Source organism: Aythya ferina (assembly GCF_964211825.1).
Source record: "Aythya ferina genome assembly, chromosome: 28".
Lineage (NCBI taxonomy): Eukaryota > Metazoa > Chordata > Aves > Anseriformes > Anatidae > Aythya > Aythya ferina.
The window spans coordinates 1,594,842-1,606,398 of record NC_140325.1 but is presented as its reverse complement, the minus strand read 5'-3'; the positions used below and the strand labels follow the sequence as shown (position 1 = coordinate 1,606,398).

The window sequence follows — 11,557 nt, the reverse complement described above, 5'->3', positions numbered from 1 at the left end:
CGGACAGGCCGGTGGGGGGGCCGTGCAGCAGAAAGTGCCCCCCCCCCCTGCACCACATCCTCGGGGGGGGGGGGGGGGGGGGGCTCAGTCGGGGTAGATGATGAAGCCCGAGAAGGTGCTGTACTTGTTGGTGTTGCCGCCGTGCACCTTGCCGCCGTCCAGCTTGACGCAGACCTCGTCGCCCACGTCCAGGTGCAGGATGACGCTGTTGCTGGCGTAGTCGTAGTTCTGGTCCGCGTCCTGCGCGATGGCGCTGGCCCGCACCTGGGGGTGCAGCACCCACCCCCCCCCCCCCGCGTCCCCGGTATAAGGAAGGGATCGGGAACAGGGTGCTGAGATGCTCCGTGCCCACCCACCCTCCCCGGCCCGCTTGAGGCCCCCCACCCCGGCCATCGCCACTCAAGGTCGTGCCGCACATCTGCGGCAGAACTGGGTGAGGGACCCCAGCATCGCCCCCCCCCGACCCCCCAGCAGCTGGCAGGGACAGTTTGCCCCCCCCCCACACAACCCAGGGTCCCCCAGGATGGGACAGCCCCGCAGTTGGGGCTGGGTCTCCCACCCTGCTTGGTCCCAAAGGGGGACAGAGAGCCCCGATGCCCCCAGGAGCCAGTGGCTGTCCCCTGCCCCGTGTTCCTCTTCCTGGGGGGGGGGGGGGGAAGAGGGTTTTGGGGGCACCCAGGGAGAGGGGGGCAGCTCCCAGCGGGGCGGCGGAGCTGGCATCGACCGCAGCAGATCGATGCTCGTTTATCCCATAATAAATGGAAAACGTCCGGGGCGAGGCGGGGAAGGGAGCTGCCGGCCGGGCTGTGAACAAAGGGACCAGGCGGGGGGGCACAACCGGTGCCCCCCCAGCGCTGGCCAGGCAACCAGGGGCATCCATCCTGGCTGGGGGGGCACAGCCGGTCCCCCCTGGCTGCAGGCAGACCCCGCTCCCTGCTGGCTCTGAGCCCCCCAGACCCGGGGGAGCACAAATCCCCTTCCCCATGGTGGGAGTACTGGGGATGGGGGGGGGGCACGGGTCTGGGGCTGCGGGTGCTGTGCTGCACCCCAGGGTGGCTCCAGTGGTCCAGGGAAAAGGGATGGGGGGGAAGAGGAATGGGATCGGGGGAATGGGATGGGTGGAGATGGGCGTGGGGGAATGGGGAAGAGGGAACGGGGACGGGAATCGGGAATCGGCGTGGGGAATGGGGGTGGAGGGCGTGGATGGGGGAAATGGAACGGGGGAAATGGGGTTGGGGGGAGCTGGGGGTGGGGGGAGCCCAGAGGGGGGAATGGGGTGGAGGAAGCAGGGTGAGGGGAAACCAGAAAGGGAGAACTGGGATGGGAGGAAACAAGATGAGAAAACCGAGAGAGGGGAACCGGGATGGAGAAGCGAGGAGAGCGAGCAGGGAGAGCGGGGATGGGGGCAGCCGGCAGCGGGAACGGGGCCGGGCAGGGGAAGGGACGGAGCAACAGGGCTGGAACAGGGCAAGGGGGCCGGCCGGGGGCGAGCGGGGCACCGGGGGGGAGCTGCCTGGGGGTCCCGGCCCCTACCTGCCCGTTCTTCATGAGGTCGGCCCACATGCTGGTGCCATCGCCGCCGCGCATGAGGACGTGGTAGGTGAAGAAGTAGATGCCGGGCAGGGGGCAGGTGAACTTCCCGCTCGACGGCTCGTAGTAGTTGCCCACGTTGGTCACCACGTCGTCGAAGCGCAGCACCTCGTAGCCCTCGTGGGGCTTCCGCAGCCCGGCGTAGAAAGCAATCTTGGGGCTGTAGAAGGAGGGGATGTACCCCCCGGGACCCGGACCCGGCGGTCCCGGTGGCCCTGGCCGGCCCGGTTCCCCCGGCGGTCCCCTCGGCCCCGGTGGCCCGGGGGGGCCCCGTACTCCGGCACGGCCCTTGCGCCCCGGCTCACCCTTGGCCCCCGGCAAGAAGGGTGGTGGGGAGGCGGGGGGCAGCTCGGGGCCGGGGTAGGGGTCGCAGACCATTCGGCAGCTGCCCAGCATCTCGTAGTGCGCGGCCGCCTTGGAGCTGTGCACCAGCAGCGGGATGGCCACCAGCAGCACCAGCACCATGGCCACGCCGACGGCCGCCCCGGCCACCCGCTTCCTGCGGCTCAGCCGGGAGGCGGCCAGCGCCAGAAGGTCCTCGTCGCCCTTGGGAGCGATGGTGGTGCCGGGGGGGCGGACGGCGCCCCGCCGCCCGCTGAGCCTCACGCCCCGGCGGGGACCGGGCTGGGAGAGGGGATGGGGAGGGACGGGGATGGGGACGGGGATGGGGATGGAGGCAGGGATGGGGACGGGGATGGGGAGAGCAGAGGGAATGGGGACAGGAACAGGGCTGGGGACAGGAATGGGAATAGGGACAGGAATGGGAATGGGGACGGGCACGGGACTGGGACCGAGGATAGGATCAGGAGCGGGGATGCGGCTGGGGCAGGGACTGGCGCTGGTGATGGAGCCGGGGCTGGCACCGGAGCCGGGACCGGAGCCGGGAGCAGAGCTGCGGGTGGAGCCGGGACTTCAGCCGGTGAAGGGGACGAGAGCGGAGCCGAGGATGGAACCGGGAGCGGAGCCACCGACGGAGCCGGGAGCGGAGCCGGGAGCCGGGACGGGGCTGGAGCCGGGAGTGGAGCCGGGGCTGGAGCCGGGAGCGGAGCTCCTGCTGCAACCAGGACCGGAGCCGGTGTCGGAGCCGGGACCGGAGCCGATGATGCAACCAGGACCGGAGCCGGTGCTGGAGCTGGTGATGTAACCGGAGCCGGGATGGAGCCGCCGCCGCCGCCGCGCCGCGCGGGGCAACTTCTCGCCAAGTTGCCCGGGAGCGGGACCCCCTCCCCCGGGAGCGCCCCCCCCGGGAGCGCCCCCCGCTGCCCCGCTCTCCCCGGTGCGCACCGGCGGCGGCGGGGCCGGGCAGCGCCTCCCGGGGCGGTTCCGGCGGGGCCGGGGCTGTCGGGGCGGCCCCAACCGGGCCCGGGGCCGCGCCTCCCGGTGTCCCCCCTCCCGGTTCCCGGTGGTCCCCGGCCCCCCCCGCATCCCTCCGGTGCCCTCCGGTACCTGCCGCCCGCGGCGCCGGGAGCCACGTGCCGGGACCGCCGCCCGCGCCGCGCCGCGCCCGCAGCCCCGCTCCGCCCGCCCCGCTCGACGGCACCGGGCACGGCGGGGGCGGGGGCGGCGGGGGGGGGGGACCAGAGCGAGAGGAGGGGGTGTCGAGTGTGCAGGGGGGAGGGTGCCCGGGGGGGCGCAGGAGGGGGTGAGAGTGAGCGTGCGGGGAGCTGCTGGTGCAGGGGTGCACGCGGGTGCGTGGCCGGGGTGCGCTGGGTGCAGGGGAGGTGCTGGGGCAGGGCTGGGGGGCTGCATGGGGGGGGGCACGCGTGTGTGTAAAGGGCTCAGCGCGTGTGTGCGTGGGGCTGTGTGTGTGCAAGCTGCGTGTGCAAGGAGCGTGTGTGTGCACGGAGCTGTGTGTGTGTTTGCAGAGAGCTGTGTGTGCAAGCAGCGTGTGTGTGCAAGCAGCGTGTGCATGTGTGGGGCTGCGTGTGTGCAAGCTGCGTGTGCAAGCAGCGTGTGTATGCACAGAGCTGTGTGTGTTTGCACAGAGCTGTGTGTGCAAGCAGCGTGTGCATGTGTGGGGCTGCGTGTGTGCAAGCAGCATGTGTGCACGCAGCGTGTGTGCAAGCAGCATTTGCGTGCCGAGAGCTCTGTGTGTGCAAGCAGCATGCGTGTGCGTGCTCAGGGCTCTCTCTGCACTGGTGCGTGTGCAAGGTGTGCGTGTGCAGGACATGAGCACACATTTGCCAGGGCCCTGCTGTGCGTGTGCACTCCTTGGTGTGCGTGAGACGGGTGCAGGGGTGTGAGCGTGCGTGGGCTCAGGGGCACGGCTGTGTGCACACTGCAGGGGGGCTTGGAGGGGGGGTCACGCAGCCCCACGCAGCCCCACGCAGCCCACTGGGGTCCCTGCGGGCAGGTGGCCACTGGCCCATTTTCAGGGTGCTTTTGGGGTGCCAGGGGGGGCACACTCAGCTGATCCCCAACCGCAGGGACTCGGGCAGAGCCCCCGCACCCCGGGGGGCTCCTGGGTCCCCCCGCTGCGGGCACAGCACAGGGGGCAGGATTCGTCCTGCAGCCCTCCGCAGCGGGGGCATGGGGGGAGCTGATTTACGGCTGCTCTTTTCAAACCCTGCCTGAATTTGCTCCTTTATGCAAAGCGAAGTCTCGCCCTCCGCGCTCGGGGAGCCGGGGCTGCTCCCCGCGGCCTCGCCGCTGCCTCTGCACTGCAATTAGAGAGAGGAGCGAGGTGCAGGGGGGGCAGCCCCGCACCCCCGTGCCAGGAGGGGCTCCGTTCCCCTTCGGTGTGCAGGGGCCACGCGTGTCCTTGCAGGGGCAGCATCTGTCCCTCCACATCCGTGTGCGCGTGCAGGGATGCGAGCTGTGTGTGTGTGTGCATGGGTGTGAGTGCATGCACTGTGCGTGTGCATGCGTGTGCATGCGTGTGAGCAGGCACCGTGCCTGTGCACACACGTGTGTGCGCGTGCACATTGCATGCTGGCGTGCGGGCGGTGGGAGATGCTCCCGCCGTAGCGCCCCGCGCGTAATTTATCCGTGCAGTTTTTAAATTTGCAGGCCTGGCCAGCTCCCTCCAAAGGGCGCCGATCCATCAGCCGGGATCTCGGATGGATTTATGGGCCCTTTATGCGGGGGATCAATGCAATCCTGAACCGCCCGGCGATGTTTGTGCAACAAATTACAGCGGCGGGAGCAGCTCCCCCGGCGGGGACGGGGTCCGGGCGCGATCGATTCTGCCCGAGCTGCTCCCCGGGGACGGGGACGCCGGAGTCCCACCGCCTCCGCCACCGCCACCCCCCTCCGCCGGCTGATCTTAATGAGCAGCAACAGTGAATTAATTAGCGAGGCTGCGAGGGGAAGCCCGAACGCTAATTAGCAAGCGCCAGGGGTTCGCGGGGACTGGGTGCCTGGCCAAAAGGTCCTCGCCCTGGGGACACGGGGGGACACTGGGGGGCCTGGATGCTCCTGGCCCTGCCTGGGTTCGGGGGGGGGGGGGCTGGCACCTGGTGCTGCACCCCAAGGGGGGCAGCTGCGGCCCCCAGCACCAGCTGGCAACGACAGCAAGAAAGGGGCGGGAGGGGAGAGCAAACACGGATGGTAAAAATAGAGGCGGCGGCGGAGAGAAAGGTCAGCCCCGGAGAGAGCGGCAGCAAGGAGCCGAGGGGGGGGGAACGGGGGGGTTCAGGGCCAGATCCTGCCCTCAGCTCCCAGCGGCCAAAGGAGGCGGCTGGGTTTGGGGGAGCTCAGCCCCATCCAGCCCCACAGTGGTGCTGAGCCCCACACCGGGTCCTGCAGGTGCCAGTGGCCGTGGTGGGGACATCCCGAGTCCCTCAGGGTGCACGGGGACACAGTGGCCGTGAGCCCCCACCCCACAAATGCCGCCTGCTGCTCTCGCTGCCCCCAGGCCGGATCAGGGACAACGCTGCCGGGGGCCATTGGGGGATGACGGGGATGGTGATGGACACGTCCTGGACCGCAGAGCCAGCAGCTCCGGGGACAAGAGCTGGGAGCACGGCGGGGACACCGCGGGGAGCCGAGCCCCCGGATGAGAGCCGGGGATGGCAGCGGCCGGCGGAGCGGCGGTGCCGGGGAGCAGAGCATGAATAAATGCATGAAGCCGCAGCCCCGGGGCCGCGAGCAGGGCCAGCAGTGCTGACAAGGGGGGGGCCTTGGTGCAATCGTCCGGCGGGCGCAAGCACGCAGTCACCATCTTCCTCCACAGCTCCTGAGCACCCATGGGCTCGTGCGGCGATGTGCGGCCCTGTGGGGTCGCATCCAGCCCCCGTGCCTGGTCCCCAAACCCCAGTGCTGGACGGTGCGTGCCCAGCACACGGTGCATGGTCCATGATGCGCTGCGAGCTGGAAGAGATGCACAGGGCATGGTCATTTTGTGTGGTGCACGGTCGTGGTGCGTGGTGCACGCTCATGGTCATGGTGCACGGTCATTGTGCGTGGTCCATGGTGCGTGACGCATGGCATACGGTGCACGGTCATGGTGCACGGTGCACGGCGCATGGCCGTGCATGGTCCATGGTGCAGGACGCACGGTGCATGGTCTTGGTGCACGGTGCACGGTGCACGGTCGTCGTGCACGGTCCGGTCCCAGAACCCGGCACACGGTGGCCGGGGGACGTCCCCGTTCCTCTCCCCGTGCCTTCGCCGCGGCGCTTCCCTCCCAATTACGGCGCCGCGCTGGGACCAGCAGACAAATTGGCGTGTCAGCGCCCGCCGCGCGGGCCGGGAGGGAGCCTTGTGCAAATGAATATAGATTGGCTGGAGGCGCCCGGGCGCCGCGCGCTCCATCCAGGGCATGTTTGCAATAAAGCCGGGCCGCCGGGCCGGGCCTAAATTGGATGAAAATTGTCCTTGAACGGCGACAATAAACCAGCAGCGGGAGGGGGGGCTGTGGCTGGGGGGGCTGCGGGGGGGATGCCCGGTGGTACCGTGGCTCAACAGGTCCCCAGGGCAGCAGGAGTGGCCGAGGTCACCTCGTTGTGTGGTGCCAGTGGGGAAAGTGTCACCCGCTGCCCGCATGGGGGGTCTGGCACTGTGTCCCCCCCCCCTCGGTGTGCTCCAGACCTGGCCAGGGCCCCCCCTGCACCTTGTCCCCGGTGCGCACCCATCCCTGATGTGCGCCCTGTCCCCATCGTGCGCCCTGTCCCCGGTGTCCCCAGCGTGCTCCCCGTGCCCCAGCACATCCTATACACCGGCATCCCCCTCCTGCTCCCCCCCCCCGCCCCCGGGCTCATTAGCATCTGCTGCTAATTGCTGATGAGGCGGCAGGGATGTTATTAATTGGGCATGGCCCCGGAGCAGCGCGGGGCTGGTGGCTGTGCAGGGCTCAAGACAGGGGGATTTAGGGACAGGGGGTGGGTGACACCAGGGGGGGCAGGGTGGGAGTCGTGCCCCCCCACCCCAAGGCAGCCACCTGGGCTCACCCACACCCCCTGCTCCATGGGGCTGGTGCCGGGGGGGGGTCCCAGCGAGGAGGGGGGGGGGCAGCAGCCGTCACCGCAGCGAGGGGACAAAGCGAGGGGATGTCCCTGGGGAGCCCGGGGGCTCCCAGCACGGGGAGGGGTTGGGGGGGGGGAATTCACAGCCCCCCCCCACGGCCCCCCCCTGGGCTGAGTCATCGCCGGGGCCGTCCATCACGGCATGGCAGCGCGTGCGGAGATGGATGGCTGCGGGCCGCCCCGGATTAATTCTCTGGACAAGCGGCATTTATTAAGGATTCCGGGGACGTCGGGCGGAGAAATCCATCCCGGCCAGGCGGCAATTAGGCAGCCGGCGGGGCGGGCGGCCGGGCCGTGGGGTCCCTCTCGCCGTCCCCCCCTCACCCCACGGTCCCCCTCCCCGCTCGCCGTGGGGTCCCCGGCGTCCCCGCGGTGGTCTCCGGCCGGGGGCTCGCCCCCATCCCCGGTGTCGCGCCCCACAGCGGGGGGCTCATTGCAGATTCGCCTCATGCCTACCTGAGCCGGGCGCTGACAAATAGACATTTAAATCAGACAATTAGCTGGCCTCCACCGCTGACATTTTTAATGTATTAATGTGCATCAACAGCTAATACATATAAAATTCCCCTAATAACAGCACTTGGGTAAAGGGGCTGCTCTGCAGCCCGGCGCTGGCAGTGATGTACGAGTCCGGAGGGACTCCGGCCCCGGAGTTTGCATTAATTACCAGCAAACTGACAAGGCAACGTGACATTCGGGACCGGCAACGGATGCCTTCCACCAGCCTTTCTCCGGGCGCGCGGCGCGGCTGCGTGTTCGGGGCGCGTGCACGCACACGCGTGTGCACCCCACAGGGTGTGGGATGAGCGGTGTTGGGGGGTGTAGGGGACGTGTGGGGGTCGCTGCTGGAGTTGGGGGCCTGCGTGGGGACCTGCGTGTGCGTGGGGACGTGAGCGGGTGTCGGGACACACGTGTGCAAGGGGACACGCGTGTGCAAAGGGACACGCGTGGGGACCAGAGCGGGTGGCCGGGAGCCTTCGGTCCCACTCAGGACCCAGCCCACAGGGGGCAGCCCCCCCCCCAGTTGGACGCCCCCCGAACGAGGCAATGACAAATGCTTCAATTAGCGGGAAGGCTCCGAAAATCGATGCCTTAAACGCCGGTGGCCCGGGCTGATCAATGGCTCCAATCACACCCAAAAACGGGCGTCGTGGTGGGGGGGGGGGGGGGGGGGGCACCCCGAATCCTGCTGCTGGGACACCCCCGGAGCCCCCAGCCCCAGAGGGGCCCCAGTTCCCAGTGCTGGGGGGGGGTTGGTGACGACACCAATGCCAGGAGCGGAAAGGGGGGGCCCCCCCTAAACCCCCCCAACCCCATCGACCGCCCAGCTCCATGCACACGAGAGCCAAATTTGACATTTTTAAATCCAGATACTTAAAGAAATCAATCCAGCAGGCGAGCCCCCCCCGCGTCCCCCCCCCTCCCCACTAGCATCGATCCCACGCCACAGCACGGTGGGAAGGGGGAGGTTGGGGGGGGGGGGCACACAGTTACCGGGGGAGGGGGCAGCTGGGAAAAGGGGGTGTCACGCCCTGGTCCTGCAGCCCCCCCTCCAGTGCATCACCCCCCCAAAAATCGCCCCCCCCCACCCCAACAAGGGCGCAGAGCAGCCAAGCGTGGGGCTGGCCCCGCTGGGAGCCGCTGTCAGGGAGGCAGCCAGGCGGGGTGGGCAGCGGGGGGGGGGGGGGCCGCTGTCAGCCCTGATGGGCAGCTGATGGGGGGGTTAAGGGGGGGCTGCAAGGTGGGGGGGGCAGCATCTCAGCCCCCTCCCCGCATCCTGGGGCTCCCCTGGGAGTCAGGAGCCCAGCATCCCCCCCCCATCCCCGAACCACGCTGAATTGAAGCGCAGGGGGGGTGCACCCGTGGGGAGGGGGGGGGGAATAAAAGGCGAGGAGGGGGTCACCGCTCCTGGCCCCCCCCCCGAGCCCGAGTCCTCGCTCAGGGAGCGACTGAGTCAACAGCGCGGCGGCGGGGGCCGTTAATAATGAATGAGCCCAAATTGGAGGCCGCAGCGGCTGAGCCGAGCAAACACGGCGGCGGAGGAAAAAAGGGGGGGGGGGGAAACTGGGGGGGGGCTGGAAAGGGGGGTTGGAAGATGCTGGGGGGGGGGGCACAGCCCCAGGAATGAGCGCAGATGAATTCAGGGGGTGAGGGGCTGGAGGAGGCACTGTGGGGTTGGGGGGGGCACTATGGGAATGGGGGGGCACCATGGGACTGGGGGGGCACCGTGGGACTGGGGGGGGCACCGTGGGACTGGGGGGCACCGTGGGTTTGTGGGGGGCACTGTGGGACTGGGGGAACACTGTGGGACGGGGGGGGCACTAAAGGATTGAGGGGGGTCCCCACCCCATGTCCCCCATTCCTGTGAGGGGGGGTCCCCACCCCATGCCCCCCATCCCTGCGGCGGCACCGCGGCTCTGCCCTTTGCCCAGCACCGTGGGGGGGCAAAGTCCATACCGGGGGGGGGGGGAGCGGAGCCACCCGTGAGCTCTGCGGGACCGCGGGCAGAGGTGGGTCTGGTGGGCTGGGGGGGGGACACATGGAACTGGGGGTGGGCGTGCAGGGGGCTGGTGGGATCAGGGGAACCCGTGTGGGTGCTGGGGAGTGGGTGTGTGGGACCCTGGGTGGGTGTGGGGGAGCTGGGGGGGGGCACAGGGGGGCTGGGTGGGTGTGAAGGGGCTCTGGGTGGGCACAGGGGGTCCTGGGGGGTCAAAAAGGGGTCCTGGGTGGGCACAAAGGGGTCCTGAGTGGGTCCTGGGGATCTTTGGGTGGGCACAGAGGGTCCTGGGTGGACACAGGGGGTCCTGAGTGGGTCCTGGGGATCCCTGGGTGGGTTCTGGGGATCTCTGAGTGGACACAGAGGGTCCTGGGTGGGCACAAAGGGGTCCTGGGTGGGCACAGGGCGTCCTGAGTGGGTCCTGGGGGTCTCTGGGTGGGTCTTGGGGATCACTGGGTGGGCAGAGATTGTTCTGGATGGGCACAGGGGGTCCTGGATGGGTAGAGGGGGTCCTGAGTGGGTCCTGGGGATCCCTTTGTGGGTACAGGGGATCTCTGGGTGGGCACAAAGGGATCCTGAGTGGATCCTGGGGATCTCTGGGTGGGCACAGGGGGCCGTGAGCAGGTACACAGCTCCTGGGTGGGCACCCACAAGCCCCGACTGGGCATGGGGAACGCAGAGGGGTCTGGCACTGGCTGGGAGCCCACGGGTGGGGGTCCCGGCATCCCTGAATACCCCCAACCTCCCTCTCCCTCCTCCCGCAGGACGCCGGATGGCGATGCCGTGAGCCCCACGGGGATGGGCAAGCGGCTGCTGGTGGCCTACGGGCTGTGGGCGCTGGGGGGGCCGCTGGGGCTGCACCACCTCTACCTGGGCCGCGACAGCCACGCGCTGCTCTGGATGCTGACGCTGGGCGGCTTCGGCGCCGGCTGGCTGGGGGATTTGTGGCACCTCCCCGGCTGGGTGGCCGCCGCCAACGGGGCCGGGACCCCGGGGCAGCGCGTGGGGAGCGTGCCGGCCCTGAGCGCCCTGCGGCTGGCGGGGCAGGTGGCGGTGGGGACATATTTCGGGCTGGCGGCGGCGCTGGCGCTGCCCTGGGTGCCGCAGTTGCTGGCACAACCGCTGGCCGTGGGGCTGGGGGTGCTGCTGGTGTCCTCGGTGGGCGACCAGGCCTCGGAAGCGCCCAGCATCCTCACCGCGGCCTTCCTCGCCTCCCTCCTCTTCCAGGGCCGGGTGCTGGCGGTGCTGCCCTCCAGTTTGGCCGCCAGCATCGCCGCCCAGCGCCACCGGCGCTATAAACGCCCCGGGGTGCCCCGGCCGCGGTTGCCGGCCCGGCTTTACCACCTGGGGCTGGCCTACTTGGCCTTCGCCGCCCCGCTCGCCTACGGCGTCCTCAGCGGTGCCGCCGGGGTGCTGGGCGCCCCGTTGCGTTGGCTCGGGGCCCTCCCGGCGCTGCCCCGCGCCGTCACCGAGCGGCTCCTGCTCCTGCCCCTGCGTGCCGGCCGCATCCTGGCCGAGCTGCTGGGTTTCGTCAGCCCCCAACCCAGCGGCTGGAGCGAGAGGAGGCAGCGAGCCCACAAGGTGCAGGACGCGGTGCTGGGGGTGTGGGGGGGTGAAGAAATTAAATAGGGGGGCACGGGGTCTGGATGGGGTGGCACGGGGTGCAAGAAGCTGGTATCGGGGTGGTTGGGGCTGAAGGGGTTGGCTCAGAGGCACGTGTGGCCCCCCCAGCATCCATCTCACCCCCAGGTCCTGGGCATCCCACCCGGCGCTGCCCCCGAGGACGTGCACAGGAGCTACCGGGAGCTGGTGAAGGTCTGGCACCCCGACCACAACCGGCACCGGGCCGAGGAGGCCGAGAGGCGTTTCATCGAGCTGCAGGAGGCCTACGAGGTGCTGGCGGGGCCCAGGAGGGCCGCGGGGGGGTGACGGGGTTGGCAGACCCCTGCCCGCGGAGACCAAAGGCTGAGGAAGGGGATTCTGTAACACGAGGATGGCTTCGGGC

General features: G+C 69.8%; 2 protein-coding genes across 2 annotated transcripts; one reads left to right on the top strand and one right to left on the bottom strand.

The window, feature by feature from the left end:
• Positions 1 to 2,816, bottom strand: C1QL4 (complement C1q like 4). The gene is made up of 2 exons (XM_084499989.1): positions 1,534 to 2,816; positions 1 to 264 (listed from the first exon to the last, which is right to left on the bottom strand). The coding sequence occupies exons 1-2, from the start codon at positions 2,053 to 2,055 to the stop codon at positions 85 to 87; spliced, it is 702 nt and encodes a 233-aa protein (XP_084356115.1). The 5' UTR covers positions 2,056 to 2,816; the 3' UTR covers positions 1 to 84.
• A 6,705-nt stretch (positions 2,817 to 9,521) lies between these two features.
• Positions 9,522 to 11,555, top strand: DNAJC22 (DnaJ heat shock protein family (Hsp40) member C22). Its single transcript, XM_084499859.1, has 3 exons — positions 9,522 to 9,565; positions 10,317 to 11,133; positions 11,302 to 11,555. Exons 2-3 carry the CDS (start codon positions 10,351 to 10,353, stop codon positions 11,479 to 11,481), a joined length of 963 nt encoding a protein of 320 aa, XP_084355985.1. The 5' UTR covers positions 9,522 to 9,565; positions 10,317 to 10,350; the 3' UTR covers positions 11,482 to 11,555.
• Positions 11,556 to 11,557: the final 2 nt, after the last annotated feature.

Excerpts from the sequence above, each read along its gene's own strand:
- C1QL4 (XM_084499989.1), bottom strand. The coding sequence starts at position 2,055 with ATGGTGCTGGTGCTGCTGGTGGCCATCCCGCTGCTGGTGCACAGCTCC. Across the intron at positions 265-1,533 it reads ACCTCATGAAGAACGGGCAG|GTGCGGGCCAGCGCCATCGC; the intron begins GTAGGGGCCGGG and ends CTGCACCCCCAG.
- DNAJC22 (XM_084499859.1), top strand. The coding sequence starts at position 10,351 with ATGGGCAAGCGGCTGCTGGTGGCCTACGGGCTGTGGGCGCTGGGGGGG. Across the intron at positions 11,134-11,301 it reads GGAGGCAGCGAGCCCACAAG|GTCCTGGGCATCCCACCCGG; the intron begins GTGCAGGACGCG and ends TCTCACCCCCAG.